This window comes from Esox lucius, chromosome 5 (genome assembly GCF_011004845.1).
Source record: "Esox lucius isolate fEsoLuc1 chromosome 5, fEsoLuc1.pri, whole genome shotgun sequence".
Classification (NCBI taxonomy): domain Eukaryota; kingdom Metazoa; phylum Chordata; class Actinopteri; order Esociformes; family Esocidae; genus Esox; species Esox lucius.
The window spans coordinates 10,103,405-10,126,489 of NC_047573.1; the positions used below are offsets into that span (position 1 = coordinate 10,103,405).

A 23,085-nucleotide genomic window follows, 5' to 3' on the forward strand; every position below is an offset into this window, starting at 1 on the left:
GGTGGTTGTGGGGTGTCATGGAGAACATCTCTCAGGACGTTGGATAAGCCACATGAGTCTGGTGGTTGTGGGGTGTCATGGAGAACACCTCTCAGGACATGGGATAAGCCACATGAGTCTGGTGGTTGTGGGGTGTCATGGAGAACCCCTCTCAGGACATGGGATAAGCCACATGAGTCTGGTGGTTGTGGGGTGTCATGGAGAACACCTCTCAGGACGTTGGATAAGCCAAATGAGTCTGGTGGTTGTGGGGTGTCATGGAGAACACCTCTCAGGACGTTGGATAAGCCGCCAGAGTCTGGTGGTTGTGGGGTGTCATGGAAAACACCTCTCAGGACATGGGATAAGCCACATGAGTCTGGTGGTTGTGGGGTGTCATGGAGAACACCTCTCAGGACATGGGATATGTTGTGTTATGAAGGTGCATCCTCCTCGAGGGCCTTCAGGGTGCGTTGAAGAATATTGAATTGTATCCCATATTGTTCATCGTACATATCAATGACATACACCCACAACCGCTTTAAGGTTTGGCGGCATTGTGCGTTCAGAGACGCCCTTCGGCACACAGCTGTTGTAAAGACGGTTTCCTTTGTATTTGTGGCCTTTCTGTGAGCTTGAAAAAGTTGGGCCATTCTTTAGTCTATGAACTCACTTATTAACAATGTGTTTTTTCTTCCACATAACTGCCACTCACTGGATGTAATTGCGTATCCCATCATTGTCTGTAAACTTCAGTGACTGTGGAAGTGTGTATAAATCCCAGGATGTCAGCTGTTTCTGAGATGCTGGAACCAACTGACACCAACAACCATCCCAAAGTCAAAGACTTAGACCATCTTCCGCATTCTAACGTTTGGTCGAACAACAGCAACTAAACCATGTCTGCAGGCTTTATATATTGAGTTGCAGCCAGATGATTTGCTGTTTGCCCATTGGCGTTAACCAGCAGGTGTACCTGGTAAAAATGGCCGGTGCGTCTATTGTCATGTAGAACTCCTCTTTATATAACAACTACATCCCCTCTCAGCTCGTCGTTGAAAAGACAAACTAAGTGCCCATTAACGAAGGACAATGTCCTAATTGTGCATTATCAATTTCATAGCGCTTCACTCCTGATGAGTGTCATTGATATTATTACATTTTTAATAATATTATGATTTGCTTTAACCGGCATTAGCATTAACAGTTAATGAGATCCCCATGACCATGACAATATAATTAAAACCCTCAGGACTTCAGATGATTGGATGAATAATTAAATGGCGTGCAGTGGAAGAAACCCTCCACCAGCAGGCAGCGGCTACGTAATTGAGGGGCTATGACAGGGCATGTACTATAGTAGAGGACTAGCACAGGACAGGTTGTCTTCAACTCCAGTGCTGGGGACACTTCTTTAGAAAGCAGGGCTTCATTTCAACCAATTAGTATCATTAACTTTAAATTAAATAGTTAAATAAATTATATTTGAATTATTGTCACTAAACCAACAACTATCTAAGACATGTTTATCTGAGAGTATTTCAGAGAAGTGGTGTTTCTTCCTCAGTTAATTAGCAGCCTTGAACCAAAGCAGAGCTCTACTAATGAGTGTGTAATTGATGCTCAGCTGGAGTGATATCTCGCATACAGAGGCTCCCCTCTTCTCAGGATCAACCAAGAGAAACAGGAGAGGTAAAGGGACCTGTCTCATCTAAAATCCTACAAGATCTGATCTTATTAAATCTCTGAGCAATTCTCTCAATGTCTTTTTCATTCAAATGTTATTTATTTATATTCAATCAACTTTAAGTTTGGAAAGAACAACACTACACCTTTTTTGTTGCATTCAAAGCATCACACAGTCAGTCTGTGGTCCATCACTGTGGAGTAGTGACAAGAGGAAAAGTGGAGCAAAAAAGTACCAGAAGACAATTTGTGAAGAACATCTGTTCCTGATCAGAGGTTCACCTACTGGCTTCACTTAAAGATAGAACTAGACATCTTTCACACACATAAAAACTACTGGCCAACCTAAAACACGGATGAAATAAAAATCAGCAAACCCGATCCCCTCCCCCCCAATATTTCAGTGTCCATGACTAATAAATAGACAACATTAATCAAATGCGTGAAAACCACAGTGGCAAGTAATGAAACAAACGGGGAAATTCACAAAGAGGGTCTGAAATATCAAAACTACTCCCTTGGCACATCAGATTGCCTCTGCTCTTCCCTTGTTATAAATTACTTTAAGAGATGAAAAATTTCAACAAAATCGTACAACCCGACAATTTCTTTTATTTAAACGCTAAAGAAAAGAGGAGTTAAAATATGCTTGGTATTTGTAAAAAGAAGAATGCGAAGCCCCGTGAAGCAGAAAGCAAGGCAGCGTTTAGGAAGAGTGGGGGGCCGCCCCGCTTTAGAAAGACCCTCATAAATCCTGATTTGAGTCGGGGCTAACCAGAGGAAGCCGAGCGGGAGCCTGAGCCATGCTAGGCAGGCGCTACCACTCCTAAATGCTACGTCTGATTAAGTCTTCCCATTAGGTGACAGCTGAACTTTAACATGAATATGATAATATTGAAATAAGTGTGTGTTATTTACTTTAGCGCCTGGGTGGAGGCGACGGGGGGAGGACGAGCGGCGGGGAAGGGCGAGGGAGGGGGCGGGCTGGATGATGAATGATTTCTGGACAGCTCTGGGTGACACCAGGCGAGCCCAGGCCCCCTCTAATCAGACTTGACAAAATGGAGACATATGCAGAAATATTGGTTACAGTCGGCGTCCCAGCCCTGCCGCGGCTTCGGCTAGAGCCTGGCACGCCTCCCCTGACTGCCTGCCTCTGATTGTCTACAGCCACTGAAGCATCCATTTCAATTGGCACTTCCTTCCTAGACCTGGGATTTTAAATTTTGCTGGTGTCATTTACATATTACTCTTAATCAAAAACTACACTGGGCAATAAAAAGAGAAAAACAAAACCATGGCGTCACGGTTCAGGGGTAGGCACAGAGGCACTTTATAAAATGGAGATGTGACAAGACATTAACCGTGCGTGCGTGTTTGTGCGTGTGAGAGTGCGTGTGTGTGTGTGTGTGTGCGTGCGTGTGTGAGAGAGCGAGAGAGAGAGCGCAAGAGAGAGAGAGAGAGAGAGAGAGAGAGGAGTGTTGGTGGTAGAAGTGTAGAAGACAGAGAAAGGGACAGAGCAAGAGAGATAGGAGAGAGACATAGATAGGAGAGATAGGAGAGAGACATAGATAGGAGAGATAGGAGAGAGACATAGATAGGAGAGATAGGAGAGAGACATAGATAGGAGAGATAGGAGAGAGACATAGATAGGAGAGAGACATAGATAGGAGAGATAGGAGAGAGACATAGATAGGAGAGATAGGAGAGAGACATAGTTAGGAGAGAGACATAGATAGGAGAGATAGGAGAGATAGGAGAGTTAGGAGAGAGACATAGATAGGAGAGTTAGGAGAGAGACATAGATAGGAGAGATAGCAGAGAGACATAGATAGGAGAGAGACATAGATAGGAGAGATAGCAGAGAGACATAGATAGGAGAGAGTTGAGGTGGTGTGTTAGTGAAACTTGAACGTGGGTGGTGACGTCTGCAGGGGAAGGTGGTAGAATCGCGGTCCTACCTGCCTTACCTTCTCAGCATGCCCGTCAGGATGCGGGAGCTTTTGCCCAGGTTGGCGTCAGTCTCTCTCAGCTAGGGAAGAGCAAGAGAAAGGACACATGTTATACAAAGATGCAGACCGATACAGGCTTAACAGTGAATCAGTCTGACCTGACCACCAGGGGCAGGACATTCTCTATATTGCACAGCATTCTATGCATGCCACGATTTTTGGGGATCCGATAAGTTCTTCGCAAAAGACCTTTCCAGCTGCTGACAGGGCAAAACGAAACAATCAGCTGTTCTGGCTTCCAACTGCTGGCTCCATGACTAGTGTGCGATGTGACACAACATTATCCAAAGCAGAATTTCTAAAGAACCTCTTCATCTCTCTCGGGGTCCAAGCTCTTTGGGCTGTAATGCAGAGAGTTTAAGGCCCTCTTTTCACAGACAGGCAACAGAGAAGGCCTAGCACATCGTAGAGCACCTCGCCCACAACCCTGTCCCAATCCTTTGATCTGCCGCCCTCAGGAAGGAGATACAAGATGCCACTGTTCAACAAGAACAGGGGCATGGCCAGTTCTACTTCATAGGCCGTGGGTCTGGCGAATTGTGGGCCACAGGACAGACAAAAGCCCAAAGACCCAGTCAGACAATAGGCTGTAGACACTTCATGTGGGAATCTAACTACGGGACTTGTAAACCAATGTTCTGGTTTTACATATCGAATGTAATGTAGACTAGCATGTCTTTTTACTGGCATATAGACAAAACTTTATACAGATGAAAAGAAATAATCATATACAAGTTTCACTCGATTTTCAATTATTTCACAACTTTCCTTATATAATAGTTCAATAATTAGCAATTTAGGCTATTTTAATGTATTCCAATCCAGAATCTGACCACTATAGTTTTTTTCCGGTGCGTTGTGCTCTCCCCAAGGCAAAACAGCCTAAGCAATACATCTTAATATATTCATTCAATGGAAAGTGGTGGTCATATGAGGGTATAGTAATACTTCCAGTAACCTATCAGTAAATAACTTAAAATGACCCAGTAAAGTTAGTTGTCTATTTTGGATAGCTACCTTTCGATTTTGTGTTATAAATCTAAGCGATGCTGTAGATAAGCCAAAATCTTGCGATGCACTGCTATTTATTTCCCCAGCAAGAAATGTATAACCAAACATGGCCTACACACACGGAGATTTAGATATACAGACGAAAATCAGTTATGGGCTTTTGGTTGGCCCAAGGTACTAAGTGATTAAAGAGCAACATAATCCACTGTACAGCACATAGCATGCTGACAGATTATTAGCAACTAGTCTAATGAAAATCAGCACTCACCCCAACTTAGCTAACATTTGCCAACCTTACTGTAACCATGCAGGCTTATCTAAATAGATTCCATTGTCTTTAACCATTGCTGCCATGCAAAAGACTCAGGGCAAACCCCAAATGACCAGTGGTTAAAGCCCTGAAAGTCTAGTCCGGGCAATGTCCCTGGTGCATTGAGACGCACTGTAGCCTTTAAATTCACTGTGGTTTCAAAGTATTTCCAATTTCACATTTTACTCCGTAATGGCACATTCGGATCTGTCTGCAAAACATTTATCTTAAAATGACTGTCGCTGGTCCTTGCTTCCCCCACGTGTTTGACATTTCCCATGGTGAGATGTTGAGTTTCACAAGTTCTTGCTTCGTATAGAGAACTAAGCAGTCGGGGTAAATAGCTGCATGGAGAAAAGCCTCTACTATGATGTCTGTTCAATGTTATTCAGAACGGTTTCTGTAGCAGCCCTCATTTGTCACTCATTGGGTTAACACGTTACTCTCTCGTTGAACTCCCCCCTTCTCTCCTTCCCTCTCTCCGCGAGCAGAATGTTCTTGCAGGCTGTTTTGAGGAACTTGGTTTCGCCAGACGGAGGGGTCTCGGGGACGGATGTGGTATTGGGAAGTTCGGGCTGCTGGCTCTGACACCATCCCCACAGTCGCCTGACGTCACTGCGAAAACCCACGGACGGGTCCGCTCCATACAGACTTCCCAAGTTCTCCCAAAACACAACACCCTCTCTCTCTCTGGATCAATCTGAAGCTCTATCTTCAGCTTTCTTACAGCCATATGAAGGGCCCATTCATGAGACCCAGCCAGAGATGGATGAGGCCCGGCGACAGGGCCCGGCGAGTGAAGTTCAAAAGGGACACGCAGCTTCAGCCTCCAGTTCACGTGACTGCTGTCGACCTCCACTCACGCAACCAAAATGTGTCATATTTTACACCTGCTTTGATTGTAAGGGAAAAGCAATGCCTCCTGCTGAGAATGTGTGTGTGTGTGTGGGGGGGGGGGGGCTGTAAGTGCGCACATTTATCTTCTAAGGTGTGTACCAGTGCCTGTGAAGTCAAGAGCACGTCTCAGTACTGTAAAACTAACTCCTCCACCCTTTGTCTTCATGAGATGACCCTTCCATCCTGTCTTTACGTGGCGCTTCTCTACTCTTTCCCAGAATTCCCATCCCTCTTTCTGCCTTTAAAGGATGGGGGGGAGGCATGTGAGAGCTCATGGGAAAGAGAAAGCCAAGAAGAGAAGGAGGGAGAGAGAGGAAGAAAAAGAGAGGGACTATTCTCCTTAGACGGCAGGCAGACCTTCTGAAAGGGGATCTTTGATTTCCTTTGAAATCGCCTGCCCACTGCCATGTTGTGATCTTTAAGCATTCTCCGCGGAGGGGTCGTCAAAGCAGGCCCCTCACCGTGCTGGGGCTCCCTGACCTCTACCTGTCTGCCTGTCTGGGACTGTCTGTCCGCCTGTCTCCCTGAGACGGTCTGTCTGCCTGTCTGGGACTGTCTGTCCGCCTGTCTCCCTGAGACGGTCGGTCTGTATATTTGTGTGTACATGTAAGCTTGTGCATGCCGGGGGAGAAGTTGGCCTTGTGCTGCGTGTGCTTGTGAGCGTTTACTCACCCGATCTCTAGATCTCTGGATCTTCTCGCGGTCAGTGTGCAGGTTAGCCAGAATCTCTTGGCCCACTTGTTCTAAAAGACAGAGTGGGGGAAAAGGATGGGTTAGCATGGGCAAGTCATGTCCGGGAGGCACCTAACTTCACTTGGGCTCTTAACTGAACGTTCACTGACAGAAGTTCAAGCTAAGTGGCTTACTTAAGGACATGACAGCACTAAGCCTCGAGCCTGAACCAATGACTTGAGTCCATACTCCACCGCTGAAGCCAAACAGCCAAGTCCAACGTTACTCTGGAGTGTGTGTGTGTGTGTGTGTGTGTGTGTGTGTGTGTGTGTGTGTGAGAGTGGGTATGTGTTAGTATTCATTAGCCAGGAAACAGTTAGCTCTGCTGCCTTAGGCCTGGTGTCCTTCTTGGAGCTACCGAACAAACACTAGACAGACACTAAACTGTTGAACAGAGGCTTCAGTGGAGAGAAACTGAGCCTGGTTGGCCTTCAGTCAAGCTCCGCAGACTTCGGGTCAACCATTAACCTGGCTACATAAGAGAACATTGGGCCAAACCCACGTCTTACCTGGTTTAGTTAAAGTGAGAACGGATCAACTATCAACTTAACCACTATAAGAAATGAATCCACATTCAAAGCCACATTCATTGAACTATGAATACAATAGAACCTTGGTTGAATCAACACTTTGGAATGGGGTGATGTCCATAGATTTTAAATCGAGGCGAAGATGTGGATATGAATTACTTTAATGATGACTTAATTGAATCGTCAACTGATGAATGGTATTTGGTAAAGCACTGATCGAGGATGTGTTCAGGTGAATGAACAAGATGTTCAAGGCTTCACCAATTCTCACTGGCTCTTATATCACTTTCATTCCGGCATTCACACAAACATCCCAGGCTGAAATCAACTCCCTGCTACTGGAGTCCAATCAGCAGATGCAACATTCATTAAAACCACTCACTTTTAAATGCCCGTCTGTCGCGGATGTAAACACTAACTCACACATATAAAACACGGGCGACAAGGCGTCTGACAAGCTTGTCAGTGGTCACTGTCATTTCCCAGTCCCTTGGGTTAGGCACAGAGGGAAAAAATAAATAACAACAGACCGAACAAACAAAGCCCCAGAAAAGATCCCACAGCGGCCGCCAACTGCAGAGACACTGCATTAGAGTTAAACCAGGGAGAGAGGAGGGAAAAAAAAGACAAGTTAGGAATATTTGCGCGGATCAAAGACATGCTTTCAAACTCACCCAACAATCTGGCGTAAACAACGCACTCCTGACTAGATTACACTATACAGGTGCGGGACTCAAAAGAGCCCACGTGCTGCGCTGCCTGTTTAGGGGAACGCCGGAAAAGTGGGCTACATCTGGCAGTTAAACAAGAGGGGAAGGAGAGTGGGGTGTGGTGGGGGGGGGGTGGGTGTTCCGTGAGTGACGCTTCTACACCCTTTCCTCTCTCGTCCGTTCTCCACAATGGGCGCACATTGTGTCTCATTCTACCTTCATTAATTTCTAATCAGGGACGAGACAGATTGAAGGATACACAGATTAAACAGTGCAGTCAGACAGTCACATGTGACAAATAGGGCAGATTAAAAGACTGAATGTAGGTATTAATAACCATAATAACAAAAGCCCCTCCCCCCCGGTTCCATCCAGAAGAACAAGGGAGAAACGGGAACAGAGGTGCCGTGGGAAATCTTCTGTAAAGACAACTAAGCATCTCGATCTGTCTCTGTCCAGGATGGGGCTTGAAACAAATGAAGGTGACAAGTGCTACACAAGTTAAGTCGCAGCGTCTTTGGCTCGGGGAAGGAGAGTTGCTGGAAGAGGACACACTCCGACTGCCCAGATGGATGAGACCGCGGCAGAAGAATAGAGCCCAGTGACTTCCTGTTGTATAGACACAGTTCAGGATCGAGTTCAGTTAACATTAAGTCCTTGCTTGTGTACATGGACCCCCCCCAATGTTGTAATTCAATGACATTTACTGAACCATTTAAGCAAAAATTATGTTTTTTTTGTTGCAGTATTTTACCAAGATGGTGAAGCTACATTTTCCTTTATAAGTATATTCTTTTATTAGATCACTTGACTGTCAGACAACAAAATGGATTAAATGTGTACTAAAATGGGCTCACAAAAACAACAGGAGGGGAGGAAAACCTAAGCCAGGTGCCCGTGCGCCATTTATTGGCTAAGAATAGGCCGTATGGAATCAGGTGCCCCTACATTACACAGGCAGAGCTGCTGGGTTGAGCAGTGTGCTTGTCTCAAGAAGAGCTGGCCGAACACTGGCTTCAGACGGGCGCGCTAGCTAGCCATGTGGTGAACCACGGCCGTACACCCAAACAGCTGTCCGTGAATGGCTACAACTAAGCGCTTTCCGCTCAACATCACCGAGTCGGCCGGGCTAGATTAGCATCACAGCCACCGCCGAGCTCTTGACAGAGTGCCATAATAACGTATGTGACCGCTAACAGAGCCGCTAATCCTTCACAGACGACCGCTACTGGTTAAGTGAATAGCCACCACGCTGACAACGGTGTATACAGCATCGCCCCTGAATAAGGAGATTGTGAATGAATGTCATTGCTGTGCTGGTGCGCTGTAAAGTCCAGGGCAGTATGATTAGGAGTCCCCAGAGACGACGGACTGTAGAACACATTACGGAGTCTGATTTCAGCCGCCAGGGCCTGGTCTACAAACCCAAAGATAAACAACTCCCTCACTGGCCACGTGACCACAAATGCATATCTCCGTTAATGCTGTACATAATACATCCGCATGCCCGCATCTATCAACTGACCACATTCACTTTCAGAGCGCAGAGGCATTGCCAGATCTGCTCCTTGGAAAGGGGAGTTCTCGTTGAGAGCCGTACGGGCTAAATGTTGAGTTTGGCTTTCGAAAAACCAACAAATCTACTGTGGAGGAGGATGAAAGATGTTTTTTTTTCTTCTTTCTAGTAACAGTCTCTTTCCCTGATGGCATTGCTCTCTGTAAACAAGAAGAAAGGAAAGATTCCTCCAAATCCATCTCGATGTAGACTGTATTTAAGCTACTATCACTAAACAAATACACCACACAAATAGAGTTCAGTGTTACAGCATGTCTGATGATACAAATCATCACTAATAGAAGCTTTCATTGAAACGGCTGCATAATATGAGCAGATAAGAGTTTCCAACTGTCTATGATTTTGACCAGACAGATCATTTGCAGGCTCCTGTTCCGGACGGATTTGTTAAACTACAGATGACACGGTTAACACCTGGGGTGTCAAAACTCATGACGGTGGCAATATGTATACTGATTCACATCTAGGTTAGTGTGCATTAGCCACCGTCACACAGCTAGCATAGAAAGATACGACTGCCACAAACAGGGAGAATTGCAAAATAGAGATGGAATTAGAGGGAATGAACAGAACGGACACAAGAAACAAAGATTTTTACGAGGCCTGGTTAATATCAGCCACTGTTCATGCAGCGATGAGATATTCCCACAACGGTTTCCATTTCTAATTCAGAACAAAATAAACTTCATCTATGCGCAATGCTCTCCCCAAATAACCCCTGGTTGGCCAAAATACCGGAACGGCAGAAAAATAATTATTTTCTTTGGACTTGTTGCTCGTTAGCATATAAAATATTCCTCTCCCGTTTAAGCGGCTATTAAGAATTTAAATGACCCTGGCGCTACGGCCTTGCTCAGACTCACTGCTAAAGATCCACATCCCCAAAGGTCCATTTAACAAGCGTATTACATTATAATGAAATCACAGATGAAGAACAGCAATGTATATATATATATTAACCCATCTTCTCTATAGAAGATGAATGGAAGAGGTCTTTAGAGAGGGGGTAGAAATAGACTCGCTAGATCAAACCCTATGGTTTCTCGAACGGGCTTAACGCAATCAGACAGACACTAAGATTTAATGGAGCAGTATCCAAACACGTCCGTCGATGGCCTCGTGTTGGTGGTGACTGGGTGAGACCCTGGGTGAGACACTGGGTGAGACACTGGGTGAGACACTGGGTGAGACCCTGGGTGAGACCCTGGGTGAGACACTGGGTGAGACACTGGGTGAGACACTGGGTGAGACACTGGGTGAGACACTGGGTCTCACCACATCCTCACACGGCTGTCCACTTCACACGTCCGCGGATCAGTATGATATAGAGAGGCCAGTGTAGGCCAGTGTAGAGAACTGAAGCCCAAGGTAGCCCAATAGAGGGAATTACCCTGAGGTTAGAAGTTTACTGCCCATCCAGCCCATCCCAAGACAACCCAACCACAGACACTGTTCCACCTCAGGTAAATATAATTGGACATCATCAATTTTACAGGAGCAGTCTAAGAGCAGTTCCACCGTGAGATGTCTAGGGCCCCTTTCTCTTTCACTCTTTACTCTGCTCTCCTCCCGCACTCCTCCCTCTAAGCTGAAAGGGTACAAGCCCTGACCCCAGGCGCTAACACTGAGGATCAGCACAGCTCTGTTTCCTTAGCTGGTTGAAACCACTTTTTGAAGGTTACCTCACATACTTCTATCCTGACACAATCCACACCACACAGACAAATGACTGAAAACCACCCAAGGGAGTGGTGAGGGTAGGTCGACGCTCACACACACACACACACACAGAAACACACACACACACACTCAGTCAAAGTCTCCTTCTTTTGCTAAACTCTTTGGCTAGAATCCCAGGGGAACAAAGTTATCCTTCTTTGTACACACTAGGGTCCCTTTCCTCTCCACTCTCAGGGAAGTTGCACACACAGAGGTGTGTTTGAAATGCCGAGCCCACAGGCCATGTGTCTGGTCCTGGTTACAATGACTGACCAAACTCGCCACGGAAAGAAAGTGAGAACGGGGTCACTGGGGGTCACACGGGGCGTCTAGTGAGGCTTACGGTGTTATGACAAATAGCAACAACAGGAAGATGTTACGGTCACTCGGTTGCATGTGAATGAGTAAGGGTGGCCAGTCATTAAGGACCAGCAGAAGAGTGTCTGGCCGACAGACATCTCCAGTGTGACCGTTGCTGTGTACTCAGACTTTACAGCCGTTGAAGAGCTTTGACCAGTTCGTCTGAGGGGCTTTTCTATTCTCCCCGGTTCTGAACAGATGCGAGCGGGTGAGGGCTTGCGCCCAGAAGGCAGAGGCAGTGCATCGACCAGCCCCGCTGTGGGCCTTTTGCTGCACGCGGATGAGGCTATGAGCCGGGCGGTGTGGTGGGCAAGTGAGTCAGGCTGCATTTCTGGGGCCTTTCTTCACTCCGTTGGGCTGTGTTTTATTCATTGCCTGCGCCCTGACCTCGCAGAACTCCTGTTCTGACAAATCACTTCTGATTAAGACAGATCTCTATTAGTCAGCCACTCAACTTAGCCTATTCATCATTCTCTCTATTCCTTCTCCACCCCTCCCTCGCACGCCCGCCCGTCAGACCGGAGCAGGACGCAAAGGAAATGTTCCACCGCCGTTTTAAATGGCTGATTACGGACAATTGGCGGACGGTGAGATGTAAGACAGCCTTATGGGTGATAAGACGCAGGTTTAATGGGTATAAATGACCAGGCCGCCGAGGAGGACCAGCTGGTAATAGAGCCATTTGTTTCAGGCAGAACAGGGGTGGGAGGAAAAATGAAGGCTGTTTTTCTCCAATTGAACTCCCCTGCCTGTCCTCCCTCGTCGCCCCCAGTTCAAACACTCCTGTGGCCATATTGACTTTTAACAGCGAGGTCCCTCTCACTCCCTGAGAATGATAATAGATGAGGCTCCGAAGTGGGGGGGGCGGTTGTTGTACATTTATGAAATTACTGAGACAAGAACACAGAGGCGCTGCTGTAGACAGGGCCACAGACTCTCAGGGCCCAGTCACGCACCAGTGTACAGCAACCCAGAAAGCACCAGTACACAGTCAGGGTTTTAATGACACTGATCCTACTGGAGGCGAAACATAGAAAATCATAAACTCTACTTGTTAACCTAAAACAGAACAAAAAAATGCTCAATATCTGTAAAGTCCTATAGTTGAAACCCAGCAAAAACTCTGCCTAAATTCAGCCAAACCACCCCACTGGGGAGCCCAAGTTCCGGGAAAAAAAAAAAGGGGGGGTGGGGTTCGTCAGCAAATTGCCTGGACTTAATCAACCCAGTCTTACTGAACCATCCAAATGAAAACTAATGGACTCCAGGCCAAGCTGTGATTGCCTGAACACACAGACATAACAGGGAAACAGCGCCTTTCAGGTCTTCAATTAAAAAAAGGGAATTTACACAGACGGCTGGTCAGCCCATACGTCTACAGCAGCCACGCAGGTCAATCCCACGCATCAAACAGACTTGACTGATTCATTCCATTTCCATTGCTGCTACTGGGAATTCTCAGTACGTGGTGTGAAATCTCGTGGTAAGAAAGTATGGAAAACGTGGTGAGGAATTAAAAGCAAACACGAGTTAAATGAGTACATTGTGTGAACATTGTCAGGTCTAACGTAGAACACACAGGCAGCGTCCGTTATACGAGAGCAGACAACCACAGAAGCATCGTTCCAATCGATGTCGCCGGTGTGACAATGACAAAACTACAGCCAAGGAAATAAAAAGCCTATGAACACATCCAGTAGGCCCGGACGAGGCAGAAGACCGTATGACACGACCCACTGACATGTAGAAAGACAGAAGTGGACGGTAAGATGAAGAGAGCGAACATACAACGAGGAAAAATAATTATGGACGAATCCATCGGAAACAAGGGCATGAAACCCCGTGCAATGGGAGGTGTACCCCCCCCCCCAAAAAAAAATTAAAATAATAATAATACATCAACAGAAACTCAATTCCCTTTAATCACAGGTAGCATCCCATTTACCTAGCCCCAGCGACCTGCACCACGGACCTTTTTCAGTGTTGCAAAACGTAGTCTGGGAAAATACGGGAAGGGATGAAGAAACTTGACGTTACGCCATTTCCATCTCAACAGTTTACGAGCATTAATAATCACATTACTCTTGATTAAAGGCTTTTACGTCTCTAATCAGGAAGTTGACAGGCAGATCAAAGCGCCTAGCGTTTATTTTTTTGCCTTTTAATTATCTGTACAACACCACACCTTGGGTTGCTCTTCCCTGCCTATCTCCTCAAACTCCAGGCGAAAGAAGATCTAACACTTCTTAACAGTTCATTATCCAATAAGAAGTGGGAAAAAAAACGATCATGCACTCCACACACACACACACACCGCTTCCAAGAGCTTTAAAGCAATCTTCACAATTAGCAGACTTGGGGAGGCCTGTGTTCTCTCTTTATTAGCACGTCCCAAATTGAAACACTTTAATTATGTTTGTCAAAATGGACGCGGCCTCACCCTCATTTGCATGTTTTGACAGGGCCTGTTGTGATTTAAGCCCCCCCACCCACTACCAAGTGGAGCACAGGGAGTATTTAGCACATTTCAACACCTACTGATTACACAGTTTTTCCCTTACAACAAATGAAACAACGTATTAATTTGGGCTTTGTTTCAGATCCTTTTCCCATCCTCAATAGTCTAACAGTTAGAGGAAAAGTGAAGTGAAGCATGCAACAACTGCTCCTATGTAGCTATCCTGATGGTTGGCAGTTAACTGTTTCTGTTCAACTTGATAACAGTCTTCCTCTCCGACGAAATGTTGCGGCAGACCCTGAAGTGATTTAGATAACATCGGATGCTCTTATAAGAACTGGTGTATTACCCATTGAGGCAAGAGCCCATTCTGCCAATCTTCTGAATGACCTCAAGGTTCCTCATTCTATTTACACAAGTAATGCCAAGACTCCCCCTGACTCACAATCCAGTTAATCAAACGAAAGGCAATTGACTCAAAACGTTCAACTTCCCCCCCATTAACAGCATGCTAAATAAATGCTGCACCCGTCAATGATATGTAAAACATACCGTGCTCGGAAAACAAACATACAATCTACAGGGACACGAGACTGTCTGAGCTAATTTAGCAAAGGAGAAAAAGGAGGGCGTGAAAAGCAAAACATCAAACATCAGCCCGAATGGAAAGCACAAGACACGTGGAAACGCTGACAGAAGCTGACAGTTAGCAACACTTAAGGATTCTTTTCTCCAAAACTTTGAATTCATTAATACACATGAGCGGAGTGTGATCCCACTACGCAGGAAGTGGGGGTTTTGTCGGACGCAGTTAATAGTCTGAATCAGCTGCAGAACCAAGTTTGCATCCAAAAAGATTTTGGACTAAAAGAAAAAGATAGCTATATATACAGACAGATAGATGGACAGATAGAGACTCATTTGCCCATTTCACACAGCAGAGTGAAGGCTGTCTTAATGCTTAAACAGCCATTACACAGTCATGAATGAACAACTTATCCACCATCACCAACTAAATAACATGCTGTGCACCCTTGTCAGTGGCCTATAGAAACTCCTTTCATCTACGCATGGTAATAACTGTGCCTAATCTTTCAGAAGAAATGATTGCCGTTGACCGTAGCTGCCATGAGGTAATCGTTTGCATTTTGCACCCTAATTTAAGGTGACCAAAATTGTTCCTTATGAGAAGCAAGAGCAAAGCTTATCAGAACTGTATCTCTGCGGCCGCTCACAATAGCAAGTTTGTCTCTCGCTTTTGAGGTAATCACAACATACTTCCCTATCTAGTGAAAGCCAAATAACATGGCTATTATAGGGGGGATGTGAGGCATAGAAGGGCCTCACAAAAGAGACGCGTCATGTGACTCATTTAACAATGAACACGGCTGTGGGGATGAAGGCTGGTTGTCAACAGCCTAGTGTGAAAACACAACACGGCCGTGCCAACCCAGGCACCGCAAAAGACAGAACGTACAGTGGTGTGAGTTTCCAGTTCACATTGTTTTGGCCTGAAAAGACAAATCACCATCTTGGGAAAACAGTTAGGAATTTAAATCCTTAGTGTTACTTTTCATCCACTAGGGCCTACTATGTCAACAACAACAAACCTGACCTTCTGCTGATACAGCAGGCGTGAACATGGTTTCACACAGCATTTTGAGATGACTTTTATTCACCCCTGACTTACGGCCAACTTCGTAATGTCCAATTTGCAGTTACAGCCTTTCCTGGTTGCAACAACTCCACAGGCAGAGCGGGAGAGTGAAAGAGCGTGACGTCTGTCCTCCGATGCACGTCTCGCCCAAGCCATTACGCGTTTCATCACACACGGCTAGCTCAGCCAGGAAGTTTCTTGCCGGCAAACAGAAGCTCGGGGGGACCGCATTTCCCAGCCAACAAACAAGACTGACCCCGCAAGCACCCAACCCACTGCACCACGATGAGTCGCTGAAGTGCAACAAGGCGGCCCCATCCAGCATGAACCCAGACATGAGCTCTGTCTGTATACCACGATCAGGACTGGAACAAGTTATACAGCAAGACAGTGACTTAAACCACTGCACAACTCCGGAGGAAATGGTGAAAACATCAGTTCCAGTGATCAATTAGATTCTGAAGTGCATCAAAGGATCTCTTTTATTTTAAATGCGGAAATTTTTGAAGTGACAGATTCAGAATAATCCAATAGGCCTAGGACCATCACAGAGGGTCAAGGAAATGCATCTGGGTCTGCGTTTGCCCACTGCAGCGGAAAACGTCAATGCATGATGTGACTCATGAAAGGATTGCCGTCTGCGAATACAGTGGCACTATACTGCTCTCTGAACTCTGCTCGTCTCCCGGCATCCAGATGTGCTACGTCGCTGAATCTGGGCGCATTAACCGTAACTCCATGTGTAGCGCACACTCACTGCTTGTATCCCGTTACCTTACGCTTACCACGCATTTCATTTCATTCGGTGTAAACTTTTTTTAGTTTGTGTATTCTGTAGTTAAATGATGTCTACCACTAGCAGAACAATTACATCAGGTAAAATTCTGAGTGTGTCTAATTTCGTTTAGTGACTGAAGCGAATTTGGAAATTCTCCACAGTGAATATCACTAGCTGAGACAAAACTTCTGTTCCAGAGAATCAATAAAAACCTCTAGCTAACTAACTTCCCTAACCATCTTCCCCGCTAATTAATAATATCCAACTTCTTACGACATGGCAGAGCTAATTTAATCTAACTTCTGAGGGCCTCTGCGCCATCAAATCAATTATTCATATAGGACATGATATTAAAACTCCATAGTCAACTCGGTGTCTGTCCTTTCTTACAATCCCCTGCATGTTGTAGCTCTTTTGTCTTAGACTCTTTTTGTAGGCGAGTCCTTGCTTTTAATCTATAACCGAGCGGTACGCATTGTCTCGGCCGCCGTCTAACAAAGTCATTTCCTTTTTGTTTTTTGAAGTTAGTCAGTGGCGGGCAGACAGAGACAGGAGGGGTAGGGGGGGAGACAGCGTTTGCTGCAGCACCCAGAGGGTTCGTGCAGGGCCGGCTCCACCAAAGGCGAGGAGGCTCGGCGTCGGTAATAACACAACCCCGATACCTTTATTTTTCTTCATGAATAAAACATGGAGCCGGGCCGAGCCCACCTTGCCTTAATGTTGTCAAGATGGTGGCGGGCGCGGGAGGTGGGATGACTTCCATTTTACACACAGTGGCCCCGTCAGCAGGCCTGGCGGTGCTGTTTCTTCTCCGTGCGGGATGGTGGAATGCAACGCCAGAATGACTGACAGACACAGCAGAGGAGGCAGGGCCGAGGCGCTGCGATGGCACACACCCCCCCCTTTCCAACTTGAGACACGGTTAACAAACACAGAAAACAGCCCGACATGCAGATTTCACATGTACGTAGTAATAACATGATTACACATGTACATAGTAATAACATGATTACACATGTACATAGTAATAACATGATTTCACATGTAGGTAGTAATAACATGATTACACATGTACGTAGTAATAACATGATTACACATGTACATAGTAATAACATGATTTCACATGTAGGTAGTAATAACATGATTACACATGTACGTAGTAATAACATGATTACACATGTACGTAGTAATAACATGATTACACATGTACGTAGTAATAACATGATTACACATGTACGTAGTAATAACATGATTACACATGTACATAGTAATAACATGATTACACATGTACATAGTAATAACATGATTACACATGTACGTAGTAATAACATGATTACACATGTACGTAGGTAAAACATGGCTTTTAGGTAGGAGCAGTACATGTTGCCGCCAGTCAATCTACCTATAAATCAACAAAGCAAATTGGCTCATAGCTCTCTGTCAGGTCAACAGATAAATCCAAACTTCACATGATTGAGTATCCAAGTACAAATTACACCTAATGCATGAGTGCACAAATTAAAGTAACAAGCAATTATTATTTCAGTGAAGAATAATAGACTGTCGCAGGCTTCTTGGGAAACGGCCACAGTGTCTGGAAACATGAAATTGACTTTCAACGACGCCCTCCCCACAGGTCGGGGTGAGAACACCAGTGGGTGAGTACGCCAGAACAGCTGCATGGTGGGAGGACAGAGGACAGAGGGGCCGCTGTTAGCCGCACTATGCTGGACAGCGTGACGGGGGCCTCTGAAACACGGCAAGACCGCAGAGGCCCAAGCCTGGCTAACCACAATGCCCGGAACGACTGCGCCCCGTCTTTGAGCCTAGAACCACATATGGGCAAGACGCCAAAGGACACTGTTCAATACAAGATTGTGGTATTCAGATAAAAATAAAGGCTTCAGAATTTAAAGGAGGTTGGGTAAATTGTCTGTCTTGCCACAGAGGTTTGACATTTTCAGAAAGACAATGATTGTCCAGACTGTGGCTCTACATGAAGACAGAAAAAATGCTGACTTTGCAAGGTCGCGCCCTTCTCTACGTGGTCATGACATATGGCTGATATATCCCCCAACCCCCACCCAAATCTCAGAAGCCAATGGGATGATCTTGACAAAATTCGGGTCTTATTGAGATCTGGCTTTCACAGAATTACATTACAAACGGTCACAAAGTTCAATCTAAATGTGTGCCCTTTCAACAGAACCACTTCAGTCCTTTTCTCTACTTGCACTCGCCCATGTCAGTTCACATTGGACGCGCACGTGAAACGCAGGTGATACTGAGTGTAGTACAAAGAAAATCCAGAATGGTACATCTTGTGTGGCAAAGGGCAAAAAAAAGAAATGCAGTGTACTACGGTGTTCCGCGCACAGGGGAACGGACAAACTCAAGTCCACAGTTGCAAGGTTCTCAGTGCTCTTCGCATGGCACTCATTTCAGTGGTTCCTGCCTACACGTGTACATTAGCTCAGTCCCTGGTCATCCCTGGTAGGACTGTGTAGCAGCACACTTCTCCTCACGTAGGCAGATTGATTATCCTTAAGGGTGTCCTTGACACGTCTACACAAGGCGCGAATGTTAAACACCGCGTAATCCCTATGAGTGGCGACACGACAACAAGTGAGAGAAAGACAGCGGCTCGCTGAAGCAGCGGCGGGGCCGAGGGGATTAAACGCAGCCCCGGCATCTCCCCGGCTAGTCAGCCACGACGGAGGGATACAGTGCACTCACACACCGGGCATTAGCATGGGTGGCGGCAGGGGTGGGCGCCGGTGGGGTGTCGCCATGTGATCGTAATTGAGGCTGACGCGTGACAGCCCCCCGTACGTAGCCCCGGCGCTGGCCCCGTCCTGGGGCACGCTGACAGGGGGCACGAAGAGGGTGGCGCAAGGTCCCGGCCTGGCACAGCCATGGCACAGCACCCCCAGGGGCACCCAACCCTCCCCAACCTGCCCGACCCCCCCACTTCACCCCTGTCAGCAGGCGTCAGCAGGGCTAACGAGGGGGCAGACAAGGCTGCTTAAGAATTCCGCCACATCCGCCGGCGAGGCAGGTACTTTTCTTTTTTTTTTTTCGGCCTGTGTGTTACTTGTGCGCTCCGAGACCTTTTGGGGGCTCTGGCTGTGTGTCTGAAGGCTCACTGGAACCTGGCAGGTATAATGACGGCAGTGATGACGGCCCCGAGACAGATAAGCTTCATCCTTCCAGAACAGGAGCAAAGACTAGGACGAAGGATTCCACCGAATCAGGGACGTTCTGTTCGAAGGGAATGAGGTGGAGTCTCTCCAGCAGGGCTTGATATTGTAAATGAAACTTTAGTTCCACAACAGCAGAACTGGGAGACTCCCAGGTCCCCAGATCCTAATATATAATTCAAAGAGCTGGATGTTATTATCAGTTTTTATTAGGCAAAGTTAACTCATTCTCCCATAAGGCCAAGGGAACGGGAATATCTAAAACTTAAGTGGGGACCAGCTCATCTCATTGGCTGCTTGTCTTCCACCCTGGACAACAGACTGCAGTAGCATTTATTCCCATTTCAGACATCACCAAAGATGCTTGCTACATCTTTTTTCTTCTTATTCCTCACCCAACTTCCAGGGCATGAATTAGCCGGGATTTCTGAGATCAGGGGCTGTTTTTTAGTCCATAAAAAATGGATTAAATGAAGTGGAAATGTTGGCTAATGAGCTCCCAGGGCTACAGAGCAGCGGGGACAGAGTGGAGATGAGGGAGTCAAGGAAGAAGACGGGGGCTTTGAGGAAGACGGCCCGTGGTCGCGCCAGCAGTGTGCCAGCTTAGTTGGCGCAAGCCATACTCACGGTACCTGGGCACAAGCCTAGTCAGCGTGCATTGTGGTCCATGCCAAGAAGGGCATTGCCCCAAGCTTATGGTCGAACTGTAAACCTACACCAGAGTGTTTCCACCCTGCTGTTCGTCTGCCAGTCCCAAGCAAGCCAAGGTTTCTTCACTTGAGGGAAAAAGGGAGACTCAGTGATTACTCTCAAAAAGCCCAACTCACAACACAACGGGGCGTAGTTGCTTTCTTGATCAGTAAGTTTACATTGCATTGTGCGATTGCTGTTAGGTTTATAATAAATAGAGTTGCCTATTTAAAAATCACCTACTCTACGACAGATTACTGTACACAAGGCCCAGCAAAAAGGAAATGGAGTGGAATACCTGTCTTACCATTAACCATGTGTAGCTCATTGTGAAATAAAGTTTATCAAATCAAGAGCTGGTAATGAATTTCGGGAGAATTCAGCGCACCCCCTATTTACCGGAGATCATTCACACTCCGGTTGTATCACCGCACGGTAGAGCAACGCCACATCTGGTGACCACGTTGCTCTTCAGAAAGAGGTGAGGTCAGTCCACAGGACCACATTTGGGGTCAGGCGGAGGGCACGCCCCCTGACCCCAAGGGCATATTCTCCTCACACAAGCCATGGGCTGTTTACACAGATACCGAATGTTTTATTTGGAATATCATGTTTTTTTATAAATCTCCACCCTGGCCACTGGGCCGTATACCTTCCAGACTGCCCTCCAACCAGCCCCTTTACAGCCCCCTTGGTCACTTCTCACTGGTTGTTTACCTGAGTTTTGTATTCAGGCAGAGTGCTACACGGACTGATTCATACACAGACTCCCATTTGTATTTTCTGAGGACGTTTAATATTCATGCATTTGTAATCTGTATCCGTATGGACATTGTCTTCTTTCATGGTACATGGTAGAATTCTTTTATTTAGCAGACTGCATTATTTAGGAGCTGAGAAATAAGCGATTTGCTACACCAGCAAGAACATCTGGCGTATCAGCTACGATCTGCATGCCACTGATAAAACCTTGAAGAAATGCAAGCAGCAACACTGACATTGTCTCCAAGCTGTTGTAAGTGACATGATATCCTTTAATGCGGTACATTAGACCGGGGAGACGTTGCAGTACACAAAGACTGAACCAGTCCATTTCTGTCTAAGGTGACAATGGAGGCTGTGTGGTGGAGAGAGGAAGACCAATGTCCTCTCCTGGTCATGTCGGCTGGTGCCTCCGCATGGCAGGTAACGCACCATGCTCACCTGATCCATCTCAATGCAACAGCCTTTTTTCAGTGTTGACATGGACAGTGTTACCTGTTCATTAAAGTAAAGCCCTCCTAACCCAGAGAGAAACCCATGAGGTTTCATAATTATGTTCTGTTCGTGGATCATTTAGGGAAGCAACTGGTGTCCCTCCTGATCATCAGGGACAAGGAAATCATCCGTACGATTTAAACACACAACAACGATCGGGATAAGACGGTACTAACAGCAGCCCCACTACTCCGCTTGTGGTTTAGTCATAACAACCAGCTCATGTCCTGAAGCCAGGTGTGGGCCAAAACCCCCCAGCCTAACGCCCGCACCTGCTTTCATCTGAACCCCCCCCCCCCCCCCCCCCCCCACCTCCAAGTCCACCACGGTCACCGTCCAGAACGCCTGTGTTCAAGGCCCTCGCGACGGACAGACAGCCGTGACGAGGCATGAGCGCCGATGACAACGCGAAGCGCGCAGACAGCAGGCCTTTTCACCCAGGGAATGTCAGCAACTGTCCACAGGTTGGTGGGAGGAGAAGAGGTGCGATGGTGGAGGGATGGAGGGAGAAAGAGGGGAGGTGGAGGCTTTCAGTGACAGGTAGTGGCCTTGGAGCCGAGGGGGTGGAGCTGCTGTCATTACAAATAGCTCATATTAAAATGCAAATGGGGCCCAGGGCCAGCCACAATCACACAGGACATGGTCTCCAACTCTGACCAGAGCAGGCAGGCACCAGGCCAGGGTCCCAGGTCCACAGAGTAAGGCAGGGTAGGACATGGTAGTGAAAAGCCATGAGTTTTCATTTCATTACAGACACCAAGAACCCTCCTGGTGTCGGTAAAACTTTCCCCAGTCGGAAAGCCATCGAGCTGAAAGAAATGGAACCCTATTGGTCCAATCAGGTTACCGCAGACGAATCTAGAACAAAATGAAGCCCCGTTTCATTTTGCCAACAGATCTACTGTAAACGGAGAAGCCATATGCAAAGACAGAGCAATGCAAACGCGTGTGGGATCAATCTGGTGCCAGAGTGAATCTTCTATCCTGACAGTGAAAAATGACCCGTCTCCCCAAGACACTGTATATGCGACAGCCATCAGCAACACACTGACAGCCAGGCACAGCCTGGTGTAGGGCATCATTAGTGTGACACACGCACGCACACACGCACACACGCACGCACGCACGCACGCACGCACACTTAGGAAGGTCCTAGGTTATGACTGCGTGCAGGTGTGAGCCTATGTTAAAGAGTATGTGTGACTTTGAGTCAGAAGTGCAAATTGGTCATTGCCAAAAGGTAATTTCACCTTTCCAGATCCAAAAAGAGGCTAGGCAGCGTTAGCAGTGACAGAATGTCTGCTCTAAACAGAGCATGAAGCTGCTTGGCGTACAGACACGTTAACCCATGAATACCTTCTTAAAAGGTGGTACACACACAGACAGACACAGACACACAGAAACACACACAGACAGACAGACAGAAACACACACAGACAGACAGACAGAAACACACACAGACAGACAGACAGAAACACACACAGACAGACAGACAGACACACACAGACAGACAGAAACACACA

General features: G+C 46.7%; 1 protein-coding gene across 4 annotated transcripts in view; it reads right to left on the reverse strand.

Moving 5' to 3' along the window:
- The window catches only part of vti1a (vesicle transport through interaction with t-SNAREs 1A), a 126,988-nt gene that overhangs the window by 41,471 nt on the left and 62,432 nt on the right, over positions 1–23,085 (reverse strand). For 2 of the 4 annotated variants that reach the window (XM_010866967.4, XM_010866959.4), the window contains 2 exons: positions 6,568–6,638; positions 3,636–3,697 (listed from right to left, as the gene is read on the reverse strand). In XM_010866967.4, coding sequence (XP_010865269.1) covers positions 3,636–3,697; positions 6,568–6,638 — 133 coding nt within the window. Of the gene's footprint in view, positions 1–3,626; positions 3,698–6,567; positions 6,639–23,085 lie in introns of all 4 variants that reach the window. The other 2 variants (XM_010866984.3, XM_010866975.3) reach the window with 1 other exon arrangement.